The 12432-nt window shown below is 47.4% G+C and overlaps 1 protein-coding gene across 1 annotated transcript in view; it reads right to left on the reverse strand.

The window, feature by feature from the left end:
• Positions 1–12108, reverse strand: part of LOC140489293 (cytohesin-3-like) — an 84814-nt gene extending 72706 nt beyond the window's left edge. Inside the window, exon 1 of the mRNA XM_072588682.1 lies at positions 11968–12108. Coding sequence (XP_072444783.1) covers positions 11968–11986 — 19 coding nt within the window. The 5' untranslated portion in view covers positions 11987–12108. The remainder of the gene's footprint in view (positions 1–11967) is intronic.
• Between the last annotated feature and the right edge of the window lie 324 nt (positions 12109–12432).

The raw sequence follows: 12432 nt of genomic DNA on the forward strand, positions 1-12432 counted from the left end.
TAGGGGCGAGCTACCTTCTTGAACTGTTGCAGTCCATGTGCTGTGGTTGACCCACAAGGCCATGAGGGAGGGAATTCCAGGATTTTGCCCCAGAGACAGTAAAGGAACAGTAATATGTTTCCAAGTCAGGATGGTGAGTGGCTTGGAGGGGAACTTCAAGGTTGTGGTGTTCCCATGTATCTGCTGCCATTGTCCTTCTAGATGGAAGTGGTCGTGGGTTTGGAAGGTGCTGTCTGAGGATTTTTGGTGAATTTCTGCAGTGCATCTTGTAGACAGTACACACTGCTGCTACTGAGCGTCGGTGGTGGAGGGAGTGGATGTGGTGCCAATCAAAAGGCTGCTTTGTCCTGGATGGTGTCAAGCTTCTTGAGTGTTGTTGGAGCTGCACCCATCCAGGCAAGTGGGGAGTATTCCATCACACTCCTGACTTGTGCCTTGTAGATGGTGGACAGGCTTTGGGGAGTCAGGAGGTGAGTTACTCACTGCAGGTTTCCGAGCCTCTGAACTATTTTTTGAATCACTGTATTTATATGGTGAGTACAATTCAGTTTCTGGTCAATGGTAGCTCCAGAATGTTGATAGTGGGCAATTCATGGCTGGTAATATCATTTATATACTGCTCACAGGATCCCAACAAAAAGCAACAGTTCTGGCTGGTTATTCCCTTTGCTAATCCAGTGGTGGTCGGGACATTTTTGTAGGGCAGCATCAATTAACTCAGAAAAGTATTGCAATTCTTATTTCTGGTGTCCCTGTTTATAGGAAGGCTACTGTTAGGGTTCAGAAAATATTTACCAGGCTGTTGCGGGAATGGAGAATTTGAGTTACAAGAACAGGCTAGATGGGCTGGGGCATTTTTCACTGGAGCGTAGGAGGTTGAGGGGTGACCTTATAGAGGTTTGTAAAATAATGAGGGGCATAGATAAGGTAAATGGTAGGTGGCTTTCCCCTAGGGTGGGGGATTTCAAGACTAGGGGGCATATTTTTAGGGTGAGAGGAGAGAGATTTAAAAGAGACATGAGGGGCAACGTTTTTGCACAGAGAGTGGTTTGTGTGTGGAATGAACTTTCACAGGAAGTGATGTATGCAGATACAGTTACAATGTTTAAAAGGCATTTGGATAAGTATGTGAATAAGAAAGGTTTGGAGGGATATGGGTCATGTGCAGGCAGGTGGCCAAACTAGTTTAGTTTGGGAACATGGTCAGCATGGATTGGTTGGGTCTGTTTCCATGCTGGATTACTCTGTGATCGGTAATTCACTCTTAACCGTGCTGTAGGGGCAGTTCTAACATGAAATGCATTCCAGCTACTTGTTTATAACATTGGTTAACTGTATAAACATAAGAAGCTAAGGAAGAGGAGCAGCGGATTCACTTGTGAGTGTGACTCTGTGCATCGGACTGTTTCATTTGTTTATCAGATGTGGGTGTCATTTTCAAGACGAGTATTGTAGCCCACCCCGACTTGGCCTTCGATTGAATGGCACACTAGGGCATTTCAGAGGGTGGTTCAGAGTCAGCCACATTGCTGTGGGTCTGGAGTTACATGTAATCCAGACCAGATAAGGATAGCAGATTCCCTTCCCTTAGAGAGCATTAGTGAACCAGATGGAATACTCCCTACTTGTCTGGATGGGTGCAGCTCCTGTTTTGATAACAATTGATGATAGTTTTGTTTTTGCAATTACTGAGACTAACTTTCAATTCTGAGCATTTTCTCAAAGATCTCTTTTTACTTGTCGAATGTAGAGTCTGTCGGTTACCACAATGAGATCTGAGCTAAAATTCCCAAAGCATTCGCGGGACCCCTGGGTTATTAGTGCAGCGGCAATGACACCAGACCATCATTTGACCTACAAGGTTAAAGCATTTAGATAGACAGACACATGAACATTACTCAGTTGGTTCATATGACTACAGACCAACAGCAATGTGGTTGACTCTTAACTTCCCTCTGGGCAATTAGGGATGGACAATAAATGCTGGCCTAGCCAGTGATGCCCTCATCCCGTGAATGAATAAATAAAATAAAAACAGCCAGAGAATAGAGGGATGCAGACCATTTTCAGGCAGATACAATGGCATCATAAAGAACAAAGAACAAAGAAAATTTACAGCCCAGGAACAGGCCCTTCGGCCCTCCAAGCCTGAGCCGATCCAATTCCACTGTCTAAACATGTCGATCAATTCCTAAGCATCTGTATCCCTCTGCTCCCCACCTCCTCATGTATCTGTCCAGACGCACCTGAAATGAATCTACCATGCCTGCCTCTACCACCTCTGCTGGTAAAGCATTCCAGGCACCTACCACTCTCCGTGTAAAGTATTTTGCACATGTATCCCCCTTAAACTTTTCAAGTCTCACCTTGAATATGTGACCTCTCGTCATCAAATCGCTCACCCTGGAAAAAAGCTTATCTCTATCTACCCTGTCCATACCCTTCATGATTTCGTAGACCTCAATCAGGTCCCCCCTCAATCTCCTTTTTTCTAATTAAAACAATCCTAACCTACTCAACCTCTCTTCATAGCTAGCACCTTCCATACCAGGCAACATCCTCGTAAACCTTCTCTGCACCCTCTCCAAAGCATCCACATCCTTTTGGTAATGCGGCGACAAGAACTGTACACAGTATTCTCAATGCGGCCGAACCAAAGTCTTGTACAAATTTAACATGATCTGCCAGCTCTTATATTAAATACACCATCCGATGAAGGCAAGCATATCATATGCCTTCTTAACCACTCTATCCACCTGTGCAGCAACCTTCAGGGTACAATGGACCTGAACTCCCAGATCTCTCTGCTCATCAACTTTTCCCAAGGCTCTTCCTTTCACAATATAGTTCACTCTAGAATTAGACTTTCGAAAATGCATTATCTCACATTTGCCTGGATTGAACTCCATCTGCCACTCCTCTGCCCAACTCTCCAGTCTATCCATATTCTCCTGTATTCTTTGACAGTCCCCTATGCTTTCTGTTACTCCAGCAATCTTTGTGTCATCTGCAAACTTACTGATCAGACCAACAATGCCCTCTTCTGGATCATTTATGTCGATCACAAACAACAGTGGCCCTAATACTGACCCCTGTGGAACACCACTGGTCACCTTTCTCCATTTCGAGAAAGTAAATCATGTTCAACACAGTCAGAGTGAGCCAAAGGGCCTGTTCCTGCACTGTTCTATGTTCTATGATCAGTGCACTGCTGAAAAACACAATGGCGGAAGCGCTGAAATTCTTGTTGTTCCGACTCCAGCCCCAACCTTGTTGCCACGTGCAATATTTTCTGAGCAGCAACTTTCCAACTTTGCTGTGAACGAGACAGGCACTGATCTGATTCCCCGCTCACGTGATTTCAACATTTTCACTCTGTCGGTCAGCTTTACTCCAAGCTGGAGTCTCAGCCGCATTTCCATTGATAAGGCGACAGATCAACTGAGCAAAATCTCTTCTTCAAATGTTTTCCAACCATTTTGCATAATGCATACCCACTATTATGAAGATGTAATATCTGAAACCTTAATTTAGTTCAACCACTGAGCACATTTCCCCACTTGGACTTTTTTGGAAGGAATATTTTGCAAAGTGAAGGAGGCTGGTTACAACAGCGAAATTATCTGCATTTGCAAAAAACACAAGCTGCTCAGTCGGGGTCACTATATCCAAAACAAATTCAGAGAGAGGTCACAAGAGTTTTTGAATGTAATGCAATGATTGGATTTAAACGCACACCACTCAGAGCGAAAACTTACCTGAAATAACAATATTCACCCTTTCTCTCTCTTTCTCTGAAGTCCCTCTTACCAAAGTACATGAGTTGAATACTCACTGGAATGCCTCAAAACCACAAGCAAAGGGTTAGGGAAAAGTCTGAATAAATTCTACTGTCTCCAATTGAAAAGAACTCAGCTAGCCATATCTGATCCAGGAAGAAATCCCAATGTCAACAGGGTTTCCTTGTGCAAAGTGACTTGCAAAGTATTTGGAACAATTAGAATTTTTATTTCTGAATTCATCCATTAATTGGCCAAAGTCCATTTCAAATAACACACTGTTTGTATTTGTGTGTGTGTTTTTTTTCAAGAACGGTGCTGTATAAAATTGTAGTTTAAACCTCATGTTAATTGAATCCCGACAGTGTGGAAGCAAACCTACCCTATCCCTGTAATTCTGCATTTCCCATAGCTAACCCACACTGCCTCTACACTCCTGGACACTATGGGCAATTCAGCATGGCCAATCCACCCTAACGTGCACATCTTTGGACTGGGCAAGGAAACCCACACAGATGCAGGGAGAACGTGCAAATTCCTCACACTCAGTCACCCGAGAGGGGAATTGAAACTGGGTCTCTGATGCTGTGAGGCAGCAGTGCTCACTTTATTTGAGTACCTCTTTGCTTGATTAAGTTTATTGTTTACAATTCTTTAGTCATTACTTAAGGGCACGGTCTGACTTGTTTCTGATACTGAGCTACATGAACTCTGATATATATAACTGGCAATATCACCTCCATTTTTAACTTTCAATGTTGCTGTGTTTATTGGAGGAGTGGGACATGAAAAGGAATTGGTTCGTCCCTTCCCATTCAAGTATGACAGTGTCAATTGTCAAAAAGGGTTCCAGACACAACTGCACTGACCCACTCAACGGATATGACACTATCTATATCAGTATCAATTTCCACTACATGCTCAGAAACATACATTCTGAAGATGTGACAGATAATGTTTAACAGTTGAATTGTGGTGAGTTGCAAACAAAACAGGATTGTCAAAGCTCACAGAATGTGGATGCTTCAGATCATAGAATCCCTACAGGTGTGGAAGCAGGCCATTCAGCCCATTGAGTCTACACTGACCCTCCACAGAGCATCGTACCCAATCCCTGTAACCCTGCATTTCCATGGCTAGCACCTAACCTACACATCTCTGCACACTATGGGCAATGTAACATGGCCAATCCATCCTAACCCGCACATCTTTAAACTGTGGGAGGAAACTGGAGCACCCGAAGGAAACCCACGCACACACGGGGAGAATGTGCAAACTCCACACAGACAGTCACCCGAGGATGGAATCGAACCCAGGTCCCTGCTACTCTGAGGCGACACTGAGTGATGGTGACACCCATTGCTACGCATTGCTATGGTCCCAGCCGAAGTTATCACTGGGCATATCAGATTCCTGACTGAAATCTGGCTTGATAGATCGAATGCTGTTTCATTTTTATTTAACACATTGGCCTTTTTCTGAAATGCCCGTGTACAATGCTGCAGATTCGGTGTTCGCAGTAAAACAAAAGGAACCAGAATAAAATAAACCGAACGACCAGGTTTACATTTAGCACGGTTTGAAAGATTTTGAAACACATGGTAGAACAAAATCCCTTCTACCTTAACACCATTATTTTAAGGTACTGAAGTACCACAGTTCACTTGTCTATCATCTCTAAACATTTGACTTACCTGTTACTTTCCCAATCTTGATAACATTTTACATAATTATTTATACAATTGAGATTAAACTTTCTTTGCTTAAAATAATCTTCTTCAGGATTCTAACCAAACACTGCTGATCTGGAATTTTAAAACCTAAATCCCAGTTCTTACATCTGGTACCTACCAATTCTTCTGTGATTATTCCAAAATTTTTCTAATCTATATGATTTATTTTCCGTAAAATCCATTCTTGATGCTTCCAAACCAAAAGCCAGCTAATATTATTCAATATAAACAAATTCTTACTCCAGGAGGGCACTGACCAGTTTCTCTCTGACACATTCTGATTTGAAGTCATGCCTCTAGAAATACTGACAAATTAATTATTACCTTTTCACACACAAACCCCCTAACCACATGCCACTACTACAAAGTCCAAATTTTAAAACACATAGAACATAGAAAATTACAGCGCAGTATAGGCCCTCTGGCCCTCGATGTTGCGCTGACCTGAAAGTATAGAATCCCTACAGTGCAGAAAGAGGCCATTTGGCCCATTGAGTCTGCACCAACCCTCCTTAGAACATCTCAACTAGATCCAGCCCCCACCCAATCCTGTAATCCCACATTTTTCAAGGCTAAACCACTCACCTGCACATCCCTAGACACAATGGGGCAATTTACCATGGCCAATCCATCTAACCTGCACACAGAGTCATTGAGTAAAACAGACTGGATATAGACCTTTCGGTCCAACTCATCAATGCCAACCAGACATCCTAAACTGATCCAGTCCCATTTGCTGGCATTTGGCCCATATCACTCTAAACCCTTTTTATTCATGTATCCTTCCAGATGCCGTTTAAATGTTGGAATTGTACCAGTCTCCACCTCTTCCTCTGTCAGGTTGTTCCAAACACGAACCACCCTCTGTGTGAAAATGTTGCCCCTCAGGTAATTTTAAAATCTTTCCCCTCTCACTTTAAACCTATGGTTTTGGACTCCCCTGTCCTGGAAAAATGATCTTCGCTATTCACCCCATCCACGCCCCTCATGGTTTTATAAACCACTATAATGTCACAACTCAGCCTCCAATCCTCCCGGGAAAACAGCCCCAGGCCATTGCATGGACTGGACTTTTGTGGCTGGGACTTCTCAACACTTGTCAACCATCTGGCTGCTACATGACCATCTTAATGTAGTACTGAGGGAGTGCCACACTATTGGAGGGCCAGTACTGAGGGAGTGCCGCCCTGTCGGAGGGTTAGTACTGAGGGAGTGCCACACTGTCAGAGGGTAAGTACTGAGAGAGTGCCGCACTGTCAGAGGGTCAGTCTGAGAGAATGCCGCACTGTTGGAGGGTCAGTGCTGAGGGGGTACCGCAATGTCAGAGGGTCAGTACTGAGGGAGTGCCACACTGTCGGAGGGTCAGTCATGAGGGAGTGCCACCCTGTTGGAGGGTAAGTACTGAGGAGGTGCCGCACTGTTGGAGGGTCAGTGCTGAAGGAGTGCCACACTTTCAGAGGGTCAGTGCTGAGGGAACACCGCAATGTCAGAGGGTCAATACTGAGGGAGTGCCGCACTGTCGGGGGTCACTATTGAGGGAGTGCCACCCTGTCAGAGGGTAAGTACTGAGTGAGTGCAGCACTGTTGGAGGGTCAGTACTCAGGGAGTACCGCACTGTCAGAGGGTCAGTACTGAGAGAGTGCCGCCCTGTCAGAGGGTAAAGTACTGAGTGAGTGCTGCACTGTCGGAGGGTCAGTACTCAGGGAGTGCCGCCCTGTCAGAGGGTCAGTACTGAGGGAGTGCCGCACTATCGGAGGGTCAGTACTGAGGGAGTGCCGCACTGTCGGAGGGTCAGTACTGAGGGAGTGCAGCACTGTCAGAGGGTCAGTACTGAGGGAGTGCCGCACTTTCAGAGGGTAAAGTACTGAGTGAGTGCCGCACTGTCGGAGGGTCAGTACTCAGGGAGTGCCGCCCTGTCAGAGGGTCAGTACTGAGGGAGTGCCGCACTGTTGGAGGGTCTGTGCTGACGGAGTGCCACACTGTCGGAGGGTCAGTACTGAGGGAGTGCCGCACTGTCGGAGGGTCAGTACTGAGGGAGTGCCGCACTGTCGGAGGGTCAGTACTCAGGGAGTGCCGCCCTGTCAGAGGGTCAGTACTGAGAGAGTGCCGCACTGTCGGAGGGTCAGTACTCAGGGAGTGCCGCCCTGTCAGAGGGTAAAGTACTGAGTGAGTGCAGCACTGTCGGAGGGTCAGTACTGAGGGAGTGCCGTGCTGTCAGAGGGTCAGTGCTGAGAGAGTTCCGCACTGTCAGAGGGTCAGTGCTGAGAGAGTGCCGCACCGTCGGAGGGTCAGTGCTGAGGGAGTGCCACACTGTCGGAGGGTCAGTAGTGAGGGAGTGCCGTGCTGTCGGAGGGTCAGTACTGAGGGAGTGCCGCACCGTCAGAGGGTCAGTGCTGAGGGAGTGCCGCACTGTCGGAGGGTCAGTACTGAGGGAGTGCCGTGATGTCGGAGGGTCAGTACTGAGGGAGTGCCGCACTGTCGGAGGGTCAGTACTGAGGGAGTGCCGCATCGTCAGAGGGTCAGTGCTGAGGGAGTGCCGCACCGTCAGAGGGTCAGTGCTGAGGGAGTGCCGCACTGTCGGAGGGTCAGTACTGAGGGAGTGCCGTGCTGTCAGAGGGTCAGTGCTGAGGGAGTGCCGCACTGTCGGAGGGTCAGTACTGAGGGAGTGCCGCACCGTCAGAGGGTCAGTGCTGAGGGAGTGCCGCACTGTCGGAGGGTCAGTACTGAGGGAGTGCCGCACTGTCGGAGGGTCAGTACTGAGAGAGTGCCGCACTGTCGGAGGGTCAGTACTGAGGGAGTGCCGTGCTGTCGGAGGGTCAGTACTGAGGGAGTGCCGCACTGTCGGAGGGTCAGTACTGAGGGAGTGCCGTGCTGTCGGAGGGTCAGTACTGAGGGAGTGCCGTGCTGTCGGAGGGTCAGTACTGAGGGAGTGCCGCACTGTCGGAGGGTCAGTACTGAGGGAGTGCCACACTGTCGGAGGTGAAATGTTTCAGGTGAGACACTAAGTTGAAATTCCAGAATCCTGCAGCTATGAGGCTGGACCTTACTCCAGCAGTGACCCTCTGCTGTGTTGGCTTGCTCTCTGAAAAGGTGTGAACAATAGGAATTGGAACTGGAGCCTCTGACCAGAAACGCGAGTTCCAGAAGAGGTTAAGTAAAAGGGATCAAAGTAACAATCTGGTTGAGATCATTGCACTTTGGAAAATTCACCCTCCAACTGCCCCTCACATCGAAGATAAAGGACCTTGTACTTAGAAAGGGTTGAGCTTACTTTCAGCCAGAAGTATTGATGTCAAACTTTACAAAAGGTCGATTGGGTTATTGGTCTGTGTTGGGACTACTGCACCAAAGGCATTAGGTAAATGCAATTTGTTCTGACTGTTATAAGCTGTGGGCAGAGGTGCAAGTGACGGAACAGTGCAGTTCAATTGGAAACGACCGTGAGATCTCAGTCACCTCTCTCTGCGTTTACAAGATTGCAAAACCAACAATGTTACCACAGGCCCTGGCTGTCCCAGCTTACTCATAACTCCGGTCACCTTAACAACGAGGCCTGCTGCTCATCAGACACAATTCATCACACCTAAAGTGACTCTTTTCCTGCCCAGACATCTGTCTAACTCCAAGGTGTGAGGGAAGTATTCGGTCTGTCTCTGCAAGTGACCTTTTTTCACATTCACACCTTGACATGTAGCATCAAAGGGCCAGTGAGTGGCACAGTCAATCTGGTCTTATTTTTATTCACTCATGGGATGAGGGCAGGGCTGGCCGAGCCAACATTTATTGCCCATCCCTAATTGCCCAGAGGGCAGTTAAAGGACAGTCACATAGCGTCACATGGAGGCCAGACCAGGTAAGGATGGCAGTTTCCTTCCCTAAAGGGCATTAGTGAACCAGATGGACTTTCACAACAATTGACATTGGTTGCCATGAGGCGTACTTTTTAAAAATCAAATTCAAATTCCATCATCGCCCATGGCTGGATTCGAACTCAGATCCCCAGAACATTCCTTGTATCTACAATTAACCATCCAGTAATAGTATCACTGGGCCTTTGCCTCTCCATTTTTGGCACCACATGGATTGTTCACACCCACATGTTCCATGTGGGCTCTCTAGGTGTCAGACACAGGAACCCGGGGAGATTTTCCCTTCCTTAGGAAGCCATAGCTCTATGGAGCAGTGCTCTCACCTCTGGGCCAGAAGGTTCGTGCCTCAATTTAAGCCCGAGCTCAGACATTTGAGCCTTTTTTTCTCGTACGGAGGTGTAGGGAGTTGGTTCCCCGTGTTTGTGGGGCAACGGTACAGTGGGTTAGAGAAAAGGGAGGGAGGAGAGGGTGTCTTAATCAAAATGGAATTGGAGATGGTAACTGTTAACATCCCTAGTGACGTGGAGGTGCCAGTGTTGGACTGGGGTGGACAAAAATAAAAATCACACAACACCAGGTTATATCGGGGAGAAACTGAGGACTGCAGATGCTGGAGATCAGAGTCAAGAGTGTGGCGCTGGACAAGCACAGCAGGTCAGGCAGCATCCGAGCAGCAGGAGAGTCAACGTTTCAGGCACAAGCCCTTCATCAGGAATGTCGTTATAGTCCAACAGGTTGAGTTGGAAGTACAAACTTTCAAAGCTACCTGACGAAGGAGCAATGTTCCAAAAGCTTCTATTTCCAAATAAACCTGTCAGTCTATAACCTGATGTTGTGTGATTTTTAACTTCCTTCTTGGATAGGGATGTAAGCCTCCTCTCTTTGCTCAAACTCTCAGTTCTGACTCAGAGGTTTGCTGGTACAGTCTCGATCTTGGGCACCTCGTCAGAGCTAACCGTCCCAGTGCTGTGCTGAGGGAGGGCTGCACCGTCAGAGGTGCAGTGGGGTATTAAAGCAGGAACCTACCTGCTGTCTCTGGTGGATATAAAGGATGCTGAGCTGATTGTCAAAGAAGAGAGTTCCCTCCCTTTGGTCTGTCCATTAACTAAATCTGCTTAAGAGAGGAGTTGATTATCTCTCTCTTTGTACAATATCAACCTAGACCCATTTTCGCATTAGAGGGATGACTGGTGGTGAGTTTTACCTGAGGGTCACAACACCTTGGGCAAGGAAACAGGGTTGAGAAGACAGGACCTTCATGGTGACCTTAGCCAGAGCGGGAATTGAGCCCACACTATTGGAGTCGCACTGCATCACAAACCTGTCAACTGAGCTGACTGACTCCTGTAGCTATGAAAACATGTACTATGTGCAAGCTGGTGTGGTGGCTGAGTGATCAGCACTGTGTGTCTCACAGTGCCAGTGACCCTGGTTCAATTCTGCCCTCAAGCGACTGTCTGTGTGGAGTTTGTACATTCTCCCTGTGTCTGCATGGGTTTTCTCCCACGGTCAAAAGATATGTAGGTTGGGTGGACTGGCCATACTAAATTGCTCCATAGTGTCCAGGGATGTGCAGGTTGGGCGGATTAGCCATATGAAATGCAGGGCTAGAGAGTAGGGAGCTGGATCTGAATGGGGTGCTCTTCGGAGGGATTGGTGCAGACTGATGGGCTGAAAAGCCTCTTTCTGCATTGAAAGGATTCCATGGTTGCTGTGCATTGTAGAATAGTCCAACAGGTTTAATTGGAAGCACATTAGTTTTCGGACTGACGGTCCTTCATCAGGTAATAGTCATCACTTGATGAAGGAGCGTCGTTCCGAAAACTATTGTGCTTCCAATTCAACCTATTGGACTATAACTTGGTGTTGTGTGATCTTTAACTTTGTACACCCCAGTCCAACACCGGCATCTCCAAATCAACATAGAATATTATGCTTCAAGAGAGCTTTGACCGGTCATGACGATCTCTGAATAACTGCAGGGTCTCTTGTTTTAATATTGTTTTCCCTAATATTTAATTCCCTTCACCAAACTGAGCAGCTGTCTGATCGGGTCAATCCTTGGGAAAACGAGCCAAACTTCCCTCAGTTTGACCAATATCTGGCTCCCTGCCCTATATGTCCATCTGTAGGAGACCCTCGTGCCTGCTACATCGCTTCTTAGGAACTCACACAACACCAAAACCCGCAGAGTTGAAGGCAGACCAGAAGCAGCCAGGAGGTCATAACAGTTTCAGAATACTCCCTTTACAAAGAACTCACTTGCTCCAAACAATGGTATCCTGGCACAGAGTGCACCCCCTTCCCCAACCCCACCCACCCACATCTATCCAGTGCCTCAAAACCCACTGCCATCCTTTCACTCCAATCGTTGACAGCCATTCAACCTTGTGGTGCGTCACACTCGATGTCTGAACCTTTCAGCCAGGAGGGAGAATGGTCAGGAGTGGCTGTTGGTCTAAGGGAGGGCATTGCAATTGGGATCTTCCTGTGCTGCTGGTCTCACCTCTGCAACCACGAACCAACCCGACCAACAGCAGTCAGTAGACGGAGGGGGGGGGGAGTAAAAAGTAACTTTTTACCTACCCTCTTGGTTATCCTCCATGGCTAGTTCGGATTCTCTGTGAAACTCTTCACCTCTCAGTTCAGTGCTAATGAGTAACAAGGCAGTCAGAATAGGTGGGGACTGGCCCTGAATGATTGTAGCCCCTGATGAGAGAAGTGGCTTTCAGTATCTCCAGTCTTGCATTCGAATGTGCACTGACCTTCAGCTCTCTGATCACAATCACTTCCTCCTGAGCTGTTAAGGCGCAAGACACTTTTGTTTGCAACGATTACCATAAACCTTTGAATGGAGCTAATTGTGGATTGCAGAAATGTCAGCGCTGTGGCTAGGGACTTTACAGAGAGAGGCCAGGCTGGCTCAGAGCACGGTCGGGTGCAATTTAACTCCAAGTGTAGAGAGGGGAGTTCAGCAGAATGGGTACAGGGTTGCAGGAGTTCAACTCCAAGGGTTGGGCTGGAGAGAGTGTGGCTTGCTCAGCACGGAGC

The sequence above is a fragment of the Chiloscyllium punctatum genome, chromosome 18, assembly GCF_047496795.1.
Source record: "Chiloscyllium punctatum isolate Juve2018m chromosome 18, sChiPun1.3, whole genome shotgun sequence".
Taxonomy (NCBI): domain Eukaryota; kingdom Metazoa; phylum Chordata; class Chondrichthyes; order Orectolobiformes; family Hemiscylliidae; genus Chiloscyllium; species Chiloscyllium punctatum.